Here is a 17,778-nt window from a genome sequence, read left to right on the forward strand (position 1 = left end):
CTGGGACCTCAGCAGGAAGACTCAAGGGCCGCAGTGGGTTGAACCAGACAGCCCGTCACGCCGGACATTGCTGGTCCCTTCAGAGCGTGGTCTTGAAGAACAGTTGAAACACTACAGTATATTAATCTGATGACTGATAAGAGAGCCCATACAAAGAGAAGATGGATTTACGTCAGGTCTCCTCAGTTGCAAGCAACAGAAAATTAACACAAACGTGTAAGTGGCAAAGGATGCCCTGGCTTCAGGCACGGCTGCGTCCAGGTGGCTCAGATGAGGCATCAGGGCTTTGTTTGTATCCTGGATAGGCTGTCCCCGTTCAGTGGTTCCCAGCAGCTTAAGAGTCGCATCTCATCATCAAGACCCAGCTTAAACTACCACTTCCTGATTTTCCAAGATACAGATAACAGCTCCTCCCTGGCCTCCCCACAGCAAGAAACTTACGTTTCTATTGAACTCTTGTAATAACAACTACCATTTAGCAAGGCCTGACTGTGTGTGTGTGTTGTAGGCCCAGTATGTGCACAGTCTTACTTAATCTTGATGTGGTCGTTGTAATCCCCATTTTCCAGATGAGGAAACTGAGGCTCCTTTCTATAAAACTCCATTTGTTCAGGGCAGGATCCATAGCTATTCAGCATTTTATTGGTCATGCCCAGCTCGGGCTTGACCCAGGTACATGCCCCTGGGCTGAGTTGGCTTCCCCATTCCTGACTACCTTGGGCACTGCAGGGTCTGCTCCTGGGGCCCTCCGGTATGTCCCACCTGGAGTGGAGGTGGCATGGAGGTCAAGGGGTGGCGGCAGGAGGTCTGAGTAAGGTTGTGTTTCTCTGTAAAATGGCTTCCTTACTGTGATTGTACAAAGAGGATACAAGCATGAGGGGACGAGCAGAATGAGGGAAGAGGGACACAGCAGGCATTCAGGACGAGAGATGAGGTAACACAGGGCTTGGGCCCATGGTCCTTGTGGTTCAAAGCCGGGGCCCACCCCTCAGTGTGTGCCCTTTGCCTGCCCAAGGCACATAACTGTTCTGAGCCTCGGTCCCCACATTATCCCAGGGTCCCTCAAAAGCAGACCTTGAAGCAAAGACCTGGGTGCAGATGGCTTGTTTGGGAGGTGACCCCAGAAGCATAAATGGAAGAATAATTCAGGGCAAGGAGGAAAAACAGATTAAAGCTGCATTAACGACCATTGTGGGCAGCTGGGGCTCCACCGCGCTGGGACCCACGTGGAATACACGTGAGAATTATCATTATGGGGAAGCTGGAGTATTTAACTGCTGGCCCTGTTCCCTCAGGCCCTGAGAGTTAGTTACCCCTGGAGGCATTTCGTGTTTGGCGCTTGAGGGCTTCCGTGTGGGCCGAGCAGGCTCCCACGGCACCGAGAATGCCCCGGGCGGAGAACGAAGAGGACGTGTGCCCTTTCAGGCAAGGTACGCGCATGGCCTGGCCCTCTGCAGCCCCTGGGAACTGAGGTGACCCGGGGCTGTGATGTGAGGCCTCTGCTGCCCTCAATAATAGTAACAAGAGGGCATACTGAGCACCGGTGAAGTGCCAGACATGTCCTTTAGTCCTCACGCAGCAACCCACGTGGGAGGGATGCTTCCCCTTTAACAAAGGTTTAGTGAGATTAGGTAGCAAGTGAGCGAGAGAACTGGCATGCCAGCCCAGGCCTGTCTGACTCTAAAGCCTGTCGTGGGCTCAACTGTGTCCCCTCAGAAAAGGGATGTTGGTGTCCTAACCCCCAGGACTTGAAATTGTGACCTTACGTGGAGATGGGTCTTTATAGAGGTCATCAAGTTGAAGTGAGGTCATTGGGGTGGGTCCTAACCGAATAGGACCGATGTCCTTATAAAAAGGGGAAATGAGGCCGTGGAAAGCAGCCTGGGACAGAGCCTTTCCTCAGCCCTCGGAAGGAAGCAGCCCCGCCCACACCTTGATCTTGGACTTCCAGCCTCCAGAACTGGGAGACAAATTTCTATTTAAGCTGCCCCGTCTGTGGTACGTTGTGACAGCAGCCCTGGGACACTCATCCAGAGCTGTGTGGCTAACGGTCCGCTGGGCTGGCTCGCTCCTCCGAAATAGGGCGGCACTGCGTACCTGGTACGGTTGACGAGGGGATGAGCCGGGATGATACCTGCAAGGTCAGCGTGCGGTGCTCCTGGGCTTGTGCTTGGTGGACTTCAGGAATGTGCGCTGGTTGGCGCGGGGGAACCGTGGTCGGCTGGGTGTCAGAGCTGTCCGCATCTCCAAGGAGAGTTTGGCAGGAGACGAGGGAAATGTGCGGAAAGGTGAAGGAGTGACTTGGTTTCTATAGAAACCTGGGCCCAAGGTGTCCTGTCGTGGGCTACCCACTCGTTTTAATTAGCATCCTCCTTCTCAGTGAGGAGGTGGGAAAGGAATGCACAGGCCACCCACAGCCCTCTTTGGGGGGCGAAGTGGGGGCAGGGGCCCCGGTTCAAAGGATGGAGGTGCGGAGGTGCGGAGGTGTGAACTTTAAAACCCTATTTTCCCAGGGCCAATCCTTGGGTCCTTTCACCTCTTGGGATCCAGAACCCCTCAGGATTCAAGTCTTCCTAGGACCTGACAGACGTGACAACCTCTGCCCAGCCCTGCTCAGACGTGGGGGTTCTCAGGGTGCCAGGAACAGCTCTTTTGGGGCACTGATATTTTACTCCCAGAACCACTGGGAGTCCTGCAGGGGACAGAGAAAGGATTGTTTTCCTTTCTGGGTGTCCTGTCTTCCACTGCCAATGGGATACTTGCCCTTTTTCATGTTCAAAAATACCCGTTAATGGCATTTAATCACTCAGGAATGATCACCGCTGTGTAACACCTAAAAACGTATGCCTGGAAGAAAGACTGGAAGCGTTGGCCAGGTTATTACACTTTGGGAAGCTGTTTTACTACCCAGCTTTACCCCTTCCTATATAGTATTTTCGAGGGTTCACAGTGATCTAATGGTAGCTGACATGTATTGAGCGCTTCTGATGTGTCAGGCCTTGTTCTCAGCACTTGTGTGAGGGAAGTATTGATTTATTCCCATTTTGCAGGTGAGGAAGCTAAGGCTTATAGGGTTAAATAATCAGTATGTGGTCACACAGCAGCAGGTCTGGAATTTGAACACGGGTCTGCCTGAATTGAAGGCCATGGAATGAACTAGCCTCTATTGTCCCTTTTATAATGGTGGGGAAGGGGCAGGGGGATTTATTGATTAATTAACAACATTTTTTTAAAAGCTAAGAAATTAAAGGAGAAGATAGATAGATAGATAGATAGATAGATAGATAAAAAGAAATAGATCTTCACTGAATCCCCAGGCTGCCATGAGCACAGTACATGTGTGAGTGTGTGAGTGTGTGTGGAGGGGAAAGTTGATAAATACAACTTAAAGAAGCCAGAAAATACCTACCGAAGAAATTTCGACTTCCTGGCCAGTAAATTTGAGGTCTAAAGCAGGGGTTGGGAAACTATTTGCCCACGGACCAAATCTGGCCCACTGCTTGTTTTTGTAAATAAAGTTTTATTGGAACCCAGCCAGGTCCTTTCCTATAGTCTCTGGCAGAGCTCAGTAGTTGTGACAGAGACCATGTGGCCTGCAAAACCTGAGAAACTTACTCTAGGGCTCTTTACAGAAGAAGTTTAAGCGACAGTTATATAAGATGAAAAGTTCTAGAGCTCTAATGTACAGTATGATGTCTGTAGTTTATACTGTACTGAATACTGGAAATTTGTGAAAGTAGATTTTTCAGGTACTCTCATCACAAAAGAGAGGTTACCAGATGAGGAGATGACATGTTAATTAGTTTGGCCGTAGTGTCATTTTGCTGTGTATATGTATATCGAATTATCGTGTCATACACCTTAACTATGTATAGTTTTTATTTAAAAATGGAATGTTTAAAAAAGCTCACCTACCCCCGTCTAGAACAATGCTTCCTAAATGTAAGTGTACACATGAGCCCCCTGGGAACCAATCAAATTCTGGTTCAGCAGGTCTGGGGTGGGGCCTGAGATTCTGCATTTTTAACGAGCTCCCAGGAAATGTGGAAGCTCCTGGTCCCGCCTGGACCACGCTTGGCATTGAACATATAATAAATACCTGTGTGTTTCCATCCAGAGAAGGGGCATGAACCAATGTAGCAAACCTTCAGCCATCACATAAGAACACAGATCGTTTGGGACACAGACCAAACAACCCACTTCCATGGGTGAGCTGGCTTTGGCCCAAGAGACCTCTGCACTTGTATTTTTACCTTGTGGTTTATGTTTCTCTACGGGACTGAGATGCTTTGTCTCCTTGGACAGGCTGAGATGTGAGCTCCGTTATTACCCCATCTTATAGAGGAGGAAACTGAGTCTCAGAGAAGCCATCGCATGCCCAAGGGCTGTGCTTTTTCTTAGCTCTGTGAAGGGGGCTGGCCCAGGGCAGCTTTCAGGCTGTCACTCTGAGCTGTCTCCAGCGGAGGGAGGGAGGAAGGGAAGGAGGAGGAGGAGACTGGGGTCCTGAGGTCTGGAGGCCAGGTATGGGATCAGATGGAGAGGAGGATACCCCACAAACACTTCACTGAGACTGTCAGTGAAGCCCGACTGCCTGGGCTGCAGGCCTGCCTCACCCGAGGAGTGTTGGGGGGCCGAGCTGAGCCTCCTGACTCATGGGCATTGTCCTAGGGCCGGACCGGAATCCTGATTTTAAATCCCAGCTTTGCATCTTAAATCGGTTGGTCTGGTGCAAGTTTCTTAACCTCTCTGTGCCTCAGCTTCCTTTGGACAGTGATGCACAATGGCACCGTCCAGGGCTGCTGGGGGAGGTGCTTGGTGCCTGGTACCTGGCACCGCGGGAGTTCTGAAAAGGGTATTTTTGTTAGGGGTTTGGCATCTGTGCTCCCCACCCCCACCTTGGCGGGGACTGCTGTTCCCAGGGAGTTTCAGACCTGCTGTCGTGCCACCACAGGCCGGACTTGCAGGAGGACGCAGTCATCATTCTAGTGGCTCCCTGGATGCCCAGCCCAGTGACACCCCACTCTGCAGGTTTTGTGGAGTGTCCCCAAGAATTGGGACCCATCAGTTTGGGGCGCGTGGCCTCCCGACATCCCATTTGGAGGATGCTGGACTTCAAATGAGCTCAATTTCTTTCTTGCTGCCATGGGGAGTCAGGGGGCTGACTCTGGGGGACCCCCATCTGAGTAAGAAGAGTCCTGAATCCTGCAGTTTGCTCAAGATCTAACCTGTCACCTCTGCCATGAGGGTTCTTCCCAAACGTTATTTTGAAAATACGATAATAATAATAATAATAATAAAATAATATTAATGACAGCAATTACGATTTACATAGCCTTCACTATATGCCAGGACTGTTTTAAGCACTTTTCATATATGGATTTATTTAATCCTCACAATAACTCTATAGCAGAAATACTGTTTTTATCCCCATTAAGGTAATATTAACAATGAAATACCTGTCAGGTTCACCCTCAAACATGCAGATATATGCAAATAGTTCAACTTGGCCACTCCCCTAGATTTGCTTTGGGAAAAAAAATCCTTTAGACAGCTCTGAGAGACCTGGGTGGATTTAGCCAGACTAGATCCTTCCCAAAACCTTGCTTTGATCACATTTTTTAAGTAGATTTACGAGTGTAGAGTGCTTAGAAGAGGGCCTGGCTGCTAGTAAAAGCTACATAAATATTTGCTATTATGACTCTTCAACCATAACCCATCAAACGTTTTCTTTCTCTAGCTCATGAGCCCAAGAACTCTCTACAGCAAAGGAAATTCTTTCTAGCTGTTTCGAAGCTCAGGGACTGCTTCCGCAAGGCTTCAGGGGTTGGGGGGCAGAAATTAGTCAAATTCTGTAGCCTCTTCCTCTCCCCTCCAAGAAGCTGGCATTGCATTGTTGGTTCCGGAAAAGTGAAGCAGGCACGATCATCATACCCATTTTACAGATGAGGAAACTGAGGCACAAGGAGCTGAGTTTCCAACTGGGGTCATCTGACTCCAGAGTCCAAGCTCTTAAGCTGGAGCACAGAGGCCTGGGCCACGGGTTGTCCTAACTTCCTAGAATATACTCCCCATTCTGGATCATAGAGTCAGGTCCTAGAGTGCCCCGTGGATACTCTGACCCATCGCCCACCTCTCCTCTATGGTCACAGAGCACTCCACATGCTTCTAGAATATCTCATAGTATGTGACGACCTGTTGCCATGTGTGTTGTGTGTTCCTTCCTCCAGACTGTGAGCAATTTGAGAGCACAGACCTCAAGCCAAATAGGCACGCAGGAAATGTGGAATTATCTGCTTAATTAAACTGTTGGGCTTAGTTCCGGCTGTTACAGCAAAATACCATAGCCTGGGAAGCTTAAACAACAGGAATTCATTTCTTACCGTTTTAGAGATTAAGAAGTCCAAGATCAAGGTTCTGGCCCATTCGTTTTCTGGTAAAGGCCCTTGTCCTGGGTTATAGGTGTCGTGTCTGCTTGCTGTGTCCTCATACAGCAGAGAGACACAGACGGAGCTCTGGTGTTCTTTCCTCTTCTTATGAGGGCACGAATCCCATCACGAGCGCCCCGCCCACATGGCTTTATCTAAACTAATCACCTCCCAAAGACCCCTCTCCAAATACCCTCCCACATGAATTGAGATTGGGACACAACCATTCTGTCCATCACATGGTTAAATTTTGTATTGGATGTGTTTCTTTTACAAATGAGAAAACCAAGATCAGAAAAAGATGTGTCTAAGCATCCTTTAAAAAGAGGCACTGTAGTGTTTAGGAATTTCCGAGTCCATCAGACCTGTCTCATCCTGATGCTGCCACTTGCTAGCTGTGGGAGCACATGACTTAACCTTTCTGAGCCTCAGTTTCCTCATCTGTAAAATGGGGATGACACTGATACTCCCTCCTAGGTTGGTCTCAAGGAGTTACGTACTAACCACCCAACGAATGGCCGCTGTTATCAGCAAGATAAGAAGTGACCTGGTGCTGGTTCCTCTGTATCGCGTGGCCCCAAGAGCAGCCCAGAGAAGGGAAAGCAGAGCTCAGGCACGAGAGGTCTGGGACTGCCAGTTTTGTTCACCAGGGCCAGGGCTCCCTGGCAGAGAGGATGCATGGGCTGGCAGTGGGACGCCTGGACCAGGGAGGCAGAGGAAGTGAAAGTGCTGAAAGTGACGGAGCCCTCCTAGTGGTCACTTTCCCCCGACACTGAGAGACACTTCCTCCCGGCACCCTGGGACATCTGGGGCCCAGTAGTGGGGGGTGGGAGGACCCACACAAATGTGGCCCCCAGAGCCTCCCCTCCTCCTCTCCTGGCTGGCTCCTGAGGCTGCTCTGGGCAGGAGGCGGCAGGCTAGTGCGTCTGTGGGTGGCTGGACTGGGGCCAGGGGAACGAGCAGACAGATTGAGTGGGAAGGTGACAATTTATTCTTTTAGAGAGACAGCGAGAGAGAGGAATGAGTCTGAACTCCACTGGTGTGTTGTTTCCATAACAAGCTCATTGGTCCCCAAGCTTTGACTCCCGTCCCAGCCAGGACCTTGGGGGCCATCGGTGTTGCTAACTGAAGTAAAAGACCTTGTGTTAATAGTTTGGCAGCCTGGTTTCCAGAGCAACAAGCTCCTTTCGGCGTTCCTGTCCCCCATCCCATTTCCCCCGCCCGCCCTCTGTCACCTCCCTGGCCTCTTCTCTTGCTTCCCGCCCTCTGCAAATCTTACTTGCAGTTCTCCAAATTCTCCATCCTCTTTCATACCTTTGGGCCTTTGCATATACTGTTCTGCTACCTGCAACACTCTTTCCTTGACTCTTATTCATCCTTCAGGTCCCAGTTGAGACACCACCTCCTCCAGGAAGCCTCTCTGATCTCCAAACGGGGGTCATGTGCCACTTTTAGATGCTCCTCTGGCAGCACCCTGTATTTCTACCATCTGGGAAGCGGACTCTGGTGCCTTGTCACAATCACCCAAGAGCTCCATGAAGACAGGAGCGGGGCAGCCACCACCAGTTCAACTAGGGGGAGAAAAGGGGCAAACAAATAACCAGCTTCCAAAATACTTAGGGGACCACTCCCTCAAGCTTTCCCTGCATGCACACACCCACACATGACATATTTATGTCTGCGCTTATTTTTCTTAACATCGCTCTCCACAGACTGCGAGACCATGGGTCAGAAGCCACCTGTGTGTAGTTTGCCCCAGTGTCTCCAGTGTGTAGCCAACTGCCTGAGACCAAGTAGATACTCACACAGGACTTGTTAACTGGATAAGGGAATGAATGAAGGTCCAGACCACGTAGACTGTGACAAAAGGGAGTGGGCATGAAGCCGGCAGGTGTGCAGCCAGACAGCCTGGCTTCATAAGTTAGATCTGCCACTTAGGAGCTGTGTGATCTTGGGCAGGTTCCCGAACCTCTCTGTGCTTTGGTGTCTTTCTCTGTAAAGGAGAGATGTGTGAAGTCTAAATGATTGATTAGGTACAGAGCACTTGACAGAATGCCTAGCTCAGATGAAAGCTCAGTAGAGTTGGCCCTGGTTGTACTCTGTTGCCAGTTATGGAGTGTCAAACTATTAAACTATAGAAATCCCTTCACAAGAGAGACAGAGATTAGCAAAGGCTACTCAGGTTGATGAAAGGCCTCTGGGAGCCTCTGTTCCCAGTTTCTAAAATCCCAGAGGAAAAGGCGGGGGGTGATACCCGGCAAATCAGAGTTCCTCACCATCCCAGTGCCAGCGAGTGGCTCCTTTCTGCCTCCTGGGTCCTCCCAATTAAAGGCCTTTGCCTGCCCGGGTGGAAAGGGGAGTCATTGAGCAGTGACATGTCACAGCCTCATGTTCTGGTCTGTTTCGCCCCAGGTATCCATAACCACCTTTGGCTCAGTGGAGAAAAGCAAAGGGACCAGGAGTGGGAAGGAGGGGATGTCAGTAGCTCTGTGAGGCCACACCTCAGGCACAACGACTTGCTTTTTAAATAGCCACCAGGCTTTAGGACCCCAGAAAAGCCTTGGGGCCTCCTCTAGGAGCAAGGGCCGTCCCCCTGCTCTCCCCTCCTAGCCCCTTTCATTGAATGAATGATTCAGTCTCCCTGGTCACCCGCCTCTGAGAGTGAGGGACTGATTGTACAGACTCCATCTTTGGGGCTGGCGCACTGTAGACCAGCACTCCCCAAACTTTCCCGTTCACAGGACTCATTGGCCCTCTGGTTAAAAGACAGGTTCTGCCTCAGGGGATCTGGGTCGAGACTCTGCATTGCTAACGAGCTCCCTGGTGACACTGCTCCTGAGTCCTTGTGCTAAATAACCCAGGAAACCCGATCAGCCTGTGCTCTGTTAGAACTGAGTCCAGGAACGCCATCCTACAGCCAGGACACACCCGTCTCGCCACTGTCCCCAAGAGGGCAGTTGCCAAAAGAAGCAGAATGTGATTCCCTAGCATGTATTCAGTCCTCATTGGGCACCTAGTATGTGCCAGGCCTGGGCAGCAGGGTGGTCACAACAGACATTGACCAGGGAGGAGCCCAGCACTGAGCGAGAATTCACGGGGACGTGTGAAAGGAGCCAGGACTTGACACTGGGCCCCCGAGCAGAGACACCTGACCGGAAGGGGACCCCAGGAGAAAATCAAAGCTCCTCCCACTGTCAGAGAGAAATCACAAAGAAATCTGCCAGCTCCATCTCAGCTCAGGGAGGGAAAAGCAAGACCTCCCTTCTGCAGCGTTCTTAGGTGAGGTCTGTGCCATTCAATGTAGATAGAATGTTCTAGCAACATGCCCAGTGCTTTGAAGCCATGGGTTTATAGTAGTAATACGTTTTAACTCGAAAATTAGAGAAAGGACCCAAACTCTACTTTTAATCAGTTGCGTGGCCCGTGGCTTAGTTTTTGTTAAAGACGATGCAGAGAAGCTGAGAAATGTGGATATTTGCTGTGACGTGTGGGGTCGTTTCACGTGTGGGATTCTGCCTTCCATCTCAGGCAGGGTTTCTATTGACACTTGGGGTTGGAAGACTTTGCGGTGGGGGACTGTCCTGTTCATTGTTGGGTGTGCGTCATCCCCGGCCTCCCACTGGATCCCTGTAGCACACACACACCTCGTTTTTGGCAACCACAAATGTCCAGTATCCCCTGGGGGTCAGTATCGCCATCGATTGAGACCTACTGCTCCACGATGACCAACTGAGGGAGACCAGGGACGTGGGACTTCCAGTTTTAAAACTGGGTCTGTCCTGGGCAAACTGGGAGGGTTTGGCCACCCCACTTCCATCTCTAATAGGGATAGTTAGGATGCTGAATAATTCTAGGGTGGTGGGAGTGGGGAAAGTGGTTCGGCACCAGAAATCCCATCCTCGTGGCCAATTATTCCAGCCAACACTTGGACAAACCCGGTCAAGTTCTCACCAATGAGTGTCCTTATTTACACGGGATGGGTGGAAAGCTGAAGGAAATGATTTGCTCAAGAGGCCTGGGTTCAGATCCAGGCCTGGGTTATCCACTTACTGGCAGGATAACCTTGGCCCAGCCTCTGTACCTGTCTGCGCCACAGTTTTCCCTAATAGGAAACTGACTCATCACAAATGCTCCATAAATGCTGTCCACTACATTTTGATTCATGAGCTCAGCCAGTTAGTACAGTGGCTATTACACAGGCAAAGATTCCACACCCATGGGCACCACTAAAGGGACCCAAAATGTCAGCCAGTTTGACAGCTGAGAAGGGAAGGAATGTGTCAGCATCAACACAGCACATCCGGTGCAGGACCAGTGGCTGGGACCCAGGCTTCCCCATCTTAGTCTAACAAAGGTCACCACTGGCCTCTGCCTGCCCTCATGGATTCGCCACCCAGCCTAGTTCAAGGATGGTTCCAGCCATCTTGAACTGTGGTTCAAAAAAAAAAAAGGTGTCTCCCAAGGGTCCTTCAGAGGGGCTGAAGCTTGGGGAGAACTGCTGTCTCAAACGTGGGTTTTTTCCTTTGTGCCTTTTCACAATTAAGAAAAAATCCTGAATCCCAGTATCGATGGGCCAAAGATATAAATAGCCCTTGGCTGTAGTTTGTCAATAAACACGTGGGAAAATGTTCCCCCTCGCCAGAGAGCCCAGACTGGCAAATGGAAACGAGATACCGTTTGTTTTTCACTTATAAAATTTGCAAAGATTGCCATTAAAGCGGGAACACTCAGCGTTGGCAAGGGCGGTGTGAGATGGGCACTCTTCAGATACGGCCGTGGGAGGATAAATGGCTTTCAGGAGGCAATTTAGCAAATTGTATCAAACCTTAAAAATCGCTCCTCAGAAAATCATGAGAAATGCTGAAAAGGTTTTATGCACACGGCTGTTCATCTCAGTATTATGTGTAATTGATTTTTTATAAAAGGGAAACAATCTAATTATCCATAAATAGGGGAATGATTAAATAACCCTAGAAGGGCCACTCAGTGGAGTCTTCAAGAGCTATTCAAAACGATGCTTGCTAAAACTTACAAGGACGTGGGGGAAATGCTTGTACTCTAGTTTTTAGAAATCTGGATACTAATAGGTGTGTATCGTACAATATAATCACAATTATATTTTTAAAAAGATCACTGCATTCAAGCATGACATGGAAAATATATCAGTGATGATATTTACCAAGTGTTCTATAGTGAGCGTAGATTACCTTCATTATTTGGTAAATTTTAGGTATGTGTGTTTTTTTGGGACCTCAAGGGTTGGATTGCATTAATCATAATGGAATGTGTTTTACTTTCCTTCTTGAAAATATGTCATAAGCTGTAGCAACAATGTTTGCACGGCCAGCCTTTCCTCCCAATCTGTTTTCTCTCTACCCCAGCCATGCCGGGGCTGCCCCAGGCTCCCCCAGGCTCCCCCGTGCCCCCTGAATGGAGTTCAGAGGCCACTGCTACTGATTTTTCGGTCTCAGTAAGACCTGAGCCGAGCCTGACTTCTACTGTTCTGAGTTCTCCATTGGCATGAAGTCCACCAGACTGGCCTCCATCCACAGGGGAGGGGACTCCTGGGTCCTCCGGAGCCCAGCCAAGCCCCCGCTTTGGAAAGGGGGAGTGGAGATGGGCGTTGCTTTTTGGTAACTGCAGCTAGTGTTTCTCCAGCCCAAAGTCTCATCGAAACGGTCCTTGGCAGCAGAAAGCAAAGCATTTAGCAAGGGCACGCCAGAAGGTGCATCTTTGTAAGAATTGATCTTGTGTTGTGTGCTCTGCACTGTATCACAGGGGGTTTGACCCTGCGTCACCACTCGCATAATACACACGCAAAGCATGTAAGGAATGCTAGCTGACGTTTATTTGCTAAGTGCTTGTACACGTCATTGTAGTCAAGCTGCCTCCAAATGGATTAGGGAGATGTCTTCATTTTGCAGGTGCAGAACCTGAGGTGCCGAGAAGAGGGTTAACTTGCTCAATATTACACCAGCTATAAAGCGGTGACCCTGGCCTTTGAACTTGAGCCGTCGAATTCCATAGCCCACCCACCAAGGCCTCCTTCAACGTCCTCTGTGTCTCCTGAGCCCCAGCCCCGCTGGCCATCTCAGGGTTCTCCGATCTGGCCCAGCCCTTTTACTCCACCACAGCTTCGCACATTCTGTTCCCTCTGCTCTGGGAATTCCCATCCCTGTCTTCTCCTCAGGTAGATACTTCCTCAATCTTCAAGGTCTCCCCGTCTCCGTGGCACCCTAATTGCACTCATTACCCAGCTCTCCTGCAGCACTTCCTTCTGCACCGTTTAAGGACCTGTTTTCACGCCTGACATCCTGGCTGATCTGTGGGTTCCTTGGAGCCCGGTGTGATACGTTCCATTGCCACCCAGACTACAAATTCACAATCTTGCCTCTGTTTTTCAAGAATCTCAGAGATTTGGAGTTAGAAAACCAGTTGGTTCTTTATGCGTTAGAGTCACTGAGTTTTGTTAAGAACAAAGAGGGGGTCCTCTAGTTTGGCTTTCAAAGGAATCTTAAGTCTTCCCATCTATTCATCCAACAGATATATTGAACACCCACTGTATTCTAGTGAGGATGTAGGGCCCGGCCAGGAAAAGAGGAACCACTACAAAGATTTAAAACACAGAGGATTGAATACATATGTAAGTGAGGGCCTATAGGACAAGAATTGACAAACGTCTGTGAGCTGCTTTGTCACTCAGACCTCCCACCCGTTTTTTGTACGCCCATGAGCTAAAAATGTGTTTTACATTTTTAAACAGTTGGGAAAAGAATATTTCATAACACGTGAGAACGACATGCAATCCCAGTTTCAGTGTCCATAGATGACGTTTTATTGGAATACAACCAAGCTCATTCAGAACAGTCTGCGGCCACTTTCGCAATACCGGGGTGGGGTCGAATGGTTGCAACAGAGATCGTATGGCCCACGAAGTCTACACTATCCCCCGGCCCTTCCCAGAAACGGTTTGCTGACCGCTGCTCTAGGATGATAGCATGCCAGGAATCTTTGAGGTTATCTTTTCTACTGGACAAAACTCAGTTGTCTCCGCTGGACAAAAATCATTTGCAACTTAATATCCTCCCAGTCAGTATCTAACTTTATGGAATCTGGGCCTAATCAATACCTAATCAAAGTTACCTCCCCTGGAAAATCAGATAACCTTTAAGCAGATGGTGTTCTGATTTGATTGGGAAAGGTTACGTGGCCATCTTTTTACTCTATTTGAAACTTTCGGGTAATTGTTCTTAACATTTGGGACCAAAAGCTGATTTAGTAACACGGACGCCGTGATCTGTCATGACCTACGAGTCTGGGTAACGTCCAGAAGGTCACGTCCTCCTCAGGAATGGGTGAGAAAGTTCAGAGCAAGTCTGAATTCGGCCAGTGCTTCTCAAATTCTAAGGTGTGCACGAGTCGGAATGGGCGGGGTGCCTGGTTACAGCGCACATCCTGCTTTGGCAGGTCTGGGGCAGGGCCTGGGATTCTGCATTTCTAAGAAGCTCCCAGGAGACACCTGTGCTGCAGGAGCCGTTTATTTTTAAACTGTTTATTGAGTTCCTCCTACGTCCTAGGAAGAATGGGACAGTGAAGCCACTGCTGAAATGCACAGCTATCTGAGTCGTGCTCAAGACAGAGGAACGGAAGTGAGAGTGGACGGGGCTGTCAAGCCCTATGCTGGACAACACGACGGGACGTCTTCCTCTTCCTCCTGCGTGCAGAGAACTTCGGGTCTCTGGGAAAGACCGTCTGGAGAGGCCGAGGGTCTGCTTTGTTCCGCTCGCAGACCCTGAAGGACGGGAAAGTGCTTTCACACTGCAGTGTCACTACCACCCCGTGGCATCTGCTCCGTTAGTCTGTGCCCGTGAATCATCTCCATCTGAGGACGCTGGTCCGTCACATTCCCAGACTTTGACTCAGCCCCATTAGTCTTTGTTACAGGGTCTCAAGTGGTTGCTTTGTGCACAAAAACAAGCACGTGACTGCAGAACAGGTGCCCATTTCTGGTGTTTCAATCTGTCCTGGGGAGAACAAGGTGGCCCCGTCGGTCCCCAGCCAAGCACATCACATCTTCTGTGTTCCCCCCTCCAGCAGTGATGGGGGGCTGTGGCTCATCACGCAGAAGCCGTTACGTTCTCCACTGACTCATGTCAGCCGCACTGTGTCTGGCGGTGCAGAGGACACGTGGCAGCCGTGTTTTAGGACCCCGCTGAGCCCTTTCAGAGGTGCAAGGGAAGAAACACCAGCCTGGATGTTAAGACACCTGGTTTCTAAGTCCTGAACCTGCCTGTGACTAGCTGTGTGATTCTTTTCTGTTGGCAACTGACAACACGTCAACTAGCTTCAGGAAAGAGCAGGGAACGCAGAGGCTCCTGTGAGTGACAGAGTCCAAAGTCAAGATGCGGCTGGGCACAGGGACTGTATTCACCGTGCTTCTGGCTCCTGGAAACTTGTTGCTTTTCACCATCTGTCCTGCACAGCGGTGCTGGACTTACCTTGACAACCTGACCCTCTACCTGAGTCCTGACCCCCCTGCATTGGCCACCTGCCTCCCTTGTCACCCTCCCTCCTTGGATGTGCCTTTTCAAATGCACACCAGCCAGCCCAGAGCCCAACCCCTAATCACGTCAGAGCCAGATGCCAGACAACCAAGGACAGCCCCGCCTCCCCAGAGCCCCATGAAATTATTCAGAGTAGCCAGTCGTAAGCTTGTTTACCCTGCCTCACCCATCCCTTCCTGCAGAACCCACAAGAAAGGCTCTTATCCACAGATCTCCCTTCCTCTGTCTGAAGACTGATCCTGGCGCTTCCCTGTGTGTCCCCCCACCATCCTGTGACATGTACTCCCTGTCCTGGGATTTGTGAGGATAATAAACTGTCTTCTCCATGGCAATCATATGCTCTCTGTTGGCCTGGCCGTACCTAAACAACAATATAACCTATTTAAAAAGGGACTCGGTGTCCTCAGGAGGCAGTCTCTCTCTAAGCCCTGCTTTCCCCCGTGCTGGCTTCGTTCCCAGACAGGCCTTCCCTGTGAGGTGGCAGAGGTCTGCTGGCAGCCCCATGGCACATCTGCGTGGAGTTTAGTGACCTGCATGGAAGGAGGGCTTCCCTTCCCAGCAACAGTCATACACTTGATTTCTATCGGCTCGGCTTGAGTGACATGCCCATCCTCGAACCAATCACTGTGGTCAGGAAGACGGGGAACTCTGGTTGGATGATATAGGAGACTTCCAACCCCTGGAGGCTGGAAGTGGGAACTGTCCCATCTAAGCCATGTGATGAGTACTTGGTACAAATAGTTTATGTGGCAGGTGGATCCCAGGTAGCACCAACAGAAGATGGAGACATGAGACAGGGAAGGGAATGAAGCCAGGACCAGTGCATCCCTGAGCAGGTCCCTGTTCAGGGCAGTTGGGAGCCAATCCAGCACCTCTGGGAGACCGTAGGACCTGTTTCAGGGACTCCAGGAACAGCTGGGATGAGGGAAACTCAGTTTGTGCAGGAGCCGCCTTGGAGCCTGACCCTGGGGAAGGGAATCCCTGCTTCTCATTCCAGCAGTTCCTAAATTGCCCTGGATCTAGTCTAAGGTGAAGCATCAAGAGGCTAAGTGACAGCTAGTGAGTGGCAGAGCCAGGGTTCTGTCCCCACTGTCTGCCTCTCCCTGTTTCTCTCCTTTCTCTCTATGTCTCTGTGTGTGTGCATGTCTGTGTGTATGTGTGTGTGTCTGGCTCTTTCTGTCTCTCTCACACTTAGACACACACACACACCTCACCTCCTCCAGTCCTTTCCTTCTCTGACCTTTCGGTGACTGGATAAGATAAAGCTTGTAGGTGCTTATAGTTTTGCTTTTGGAGTATAGTTTTGAAGAGCCAGAGGGATGGAGGTGTCTGAGGAAAGGAAGGAAAAGGGAGCTTGTAAATCCCAACATTTCTGATCACCCGGGACTACTGAGCACTTACTGTGTGCTATGCTAAGCACTTTACTTCCCTCATCGCAGTCATCCTCCCAGCAGCCCCAGCTGCTGTTATTACACTCATTTGACTGACAAGGCGTTGGGGGCTCAGAGAGGTTAAGCTACTTGCCCAAGGTCACACAGTAAGGGACCAGTATGGGATGCCCACTGACATTAGTCCGACCACCTGCTAGCTTTCCCCTGAACCCCCCAGAGCCTCGCCTCAGAGCCCCCTGGCTTCTCTCCCATCGTGGGGAGCAGCCAAGGCCGCCCCACAGCCCGAAACCGCCGCTCGCCTAGAACAGGAGCAGGAAGCAGCAGGCCCTGGTGCTCCCTGCCTCCCACCCCGAGGCGCTCCCGCCCCGCTTTACATTCACGACAACATCAATCTTGTTCAAGCCCCAGAGCCCATGAGCCCCGCTGGGTTGGCAGCCTGTGAGTCACCGCGCACTGGCAGACGGTGCTAAACTAATTTCCCTGTGTCTTTGGGAAGGATTTGGTTTCTGTCTCCCCAGCTAAGAGCCATGCAGACGGTGGCAGGAGGCCGGCAAGACCCAGGGGCTCCCTGCCTGGTCTGGGAGAGCCCAGACTGAGATGTGATAAGATCCTGATGAGGAACTGGCTGGGGCTTGGAGAGGGTCTGGGCTGCACCCGAACTGGATTAAAAAGGGTGGGACGTGTAGGTGCCAAACCCCAGGGATGGTGCTCAAACAGCCCTGGCCATGTAACCAGATAGAGAAAACTGTCATTATCTCTTACAGCGACTTACAGGGCTCTTAGTATGTGTACAGATGGATTCATTTTCATCAAGCCCTACAACGTAGGAACTATTTATTATATCATTTTGCAGATGAGGAAACTGAGGCACAGAGCTACGGGAACTTGCTCAAAGTCACACACCTGGTAGGTGATGGCGCCCGATTTTTACCTTGACCGCAGGACACTGCCTCATTGGCCTGTGCAGGTGCCCACACATCTTGATCCAGCCCTGGTCATAGCACCCACAGAAGGAAAAACAGTAAGTGGATTATCATCTTTCTCTCTCTGGAATTGGTTTGGAATCGGTCCGCAAGTGGGTAGTGATGCTGGATTTCAAACCAGGTCGAGCCATCGTCCCAATTCCCGTCTTCCTGCTTCCCTAACGCAGATCAGGATGCTGCTTTCCACTTGCTCCTTCCGGTCACAGAGGCAGCATGGTGTCATGCAAGGAGCCAGGGCAGAGGAGCCAAGTTCAAATCCCGGCTCTGCCACTGCCTGTGGCCTGGGCACTCACCTCTCTGAACTTCAGTTTCCTTGCCTGAAAATACAGGCAGTGATGACGCCTACCTTGCTGCGCTGTCCTCAGATAGAAGGGCGCACAGCCCTCAATCAGTGACAGTGGCAGGAGTGGCCCAG

The 17,778-nt window shown here is 50.5% G+C and overlaps 1 protein-coding gene across 1 annotated transcript in view; it reads left to right on the plus strand.

Annotated features, from left to right (window-relative positions):
- SYT17 (synaptotagmin 17) overlaps window positions 1-17,369 on the plus strand; it is a 66,856-nt gene extending 49,487 nt beyond the window's left edge. The window contains exon 8 of the mRNA XM_074322958.2: window positions 17,234-17,369. Coding sequence (XP_074179059.1) covers window positions 17,234-17,316 — 83 coding nt within the window. The 3' untranslated portion in view covers window positions 17,317-17,369. The remainder of the gene's footprint in view (window positions 1-17,233) is intronic.
- Window positions 17,370-17,778: the final 409 nt, after the last annotated feature.

The sequence above is a fragment of the Rhinolophus sinicus genome, chromosome 10, assembly GCF_057876585.1.
Source record: "Rhinolophus sinicus isolate RSI-liver-muscle chromosome 10, RSI-T2T, whole genome shotgun sequence".
Lineage (NCBI taxonomy): Eukaryota > Metazoa > Chordata > Mammalia > Chiroptera > Rhinolophidae > Rhinolophus > Rhinolophus sinicus.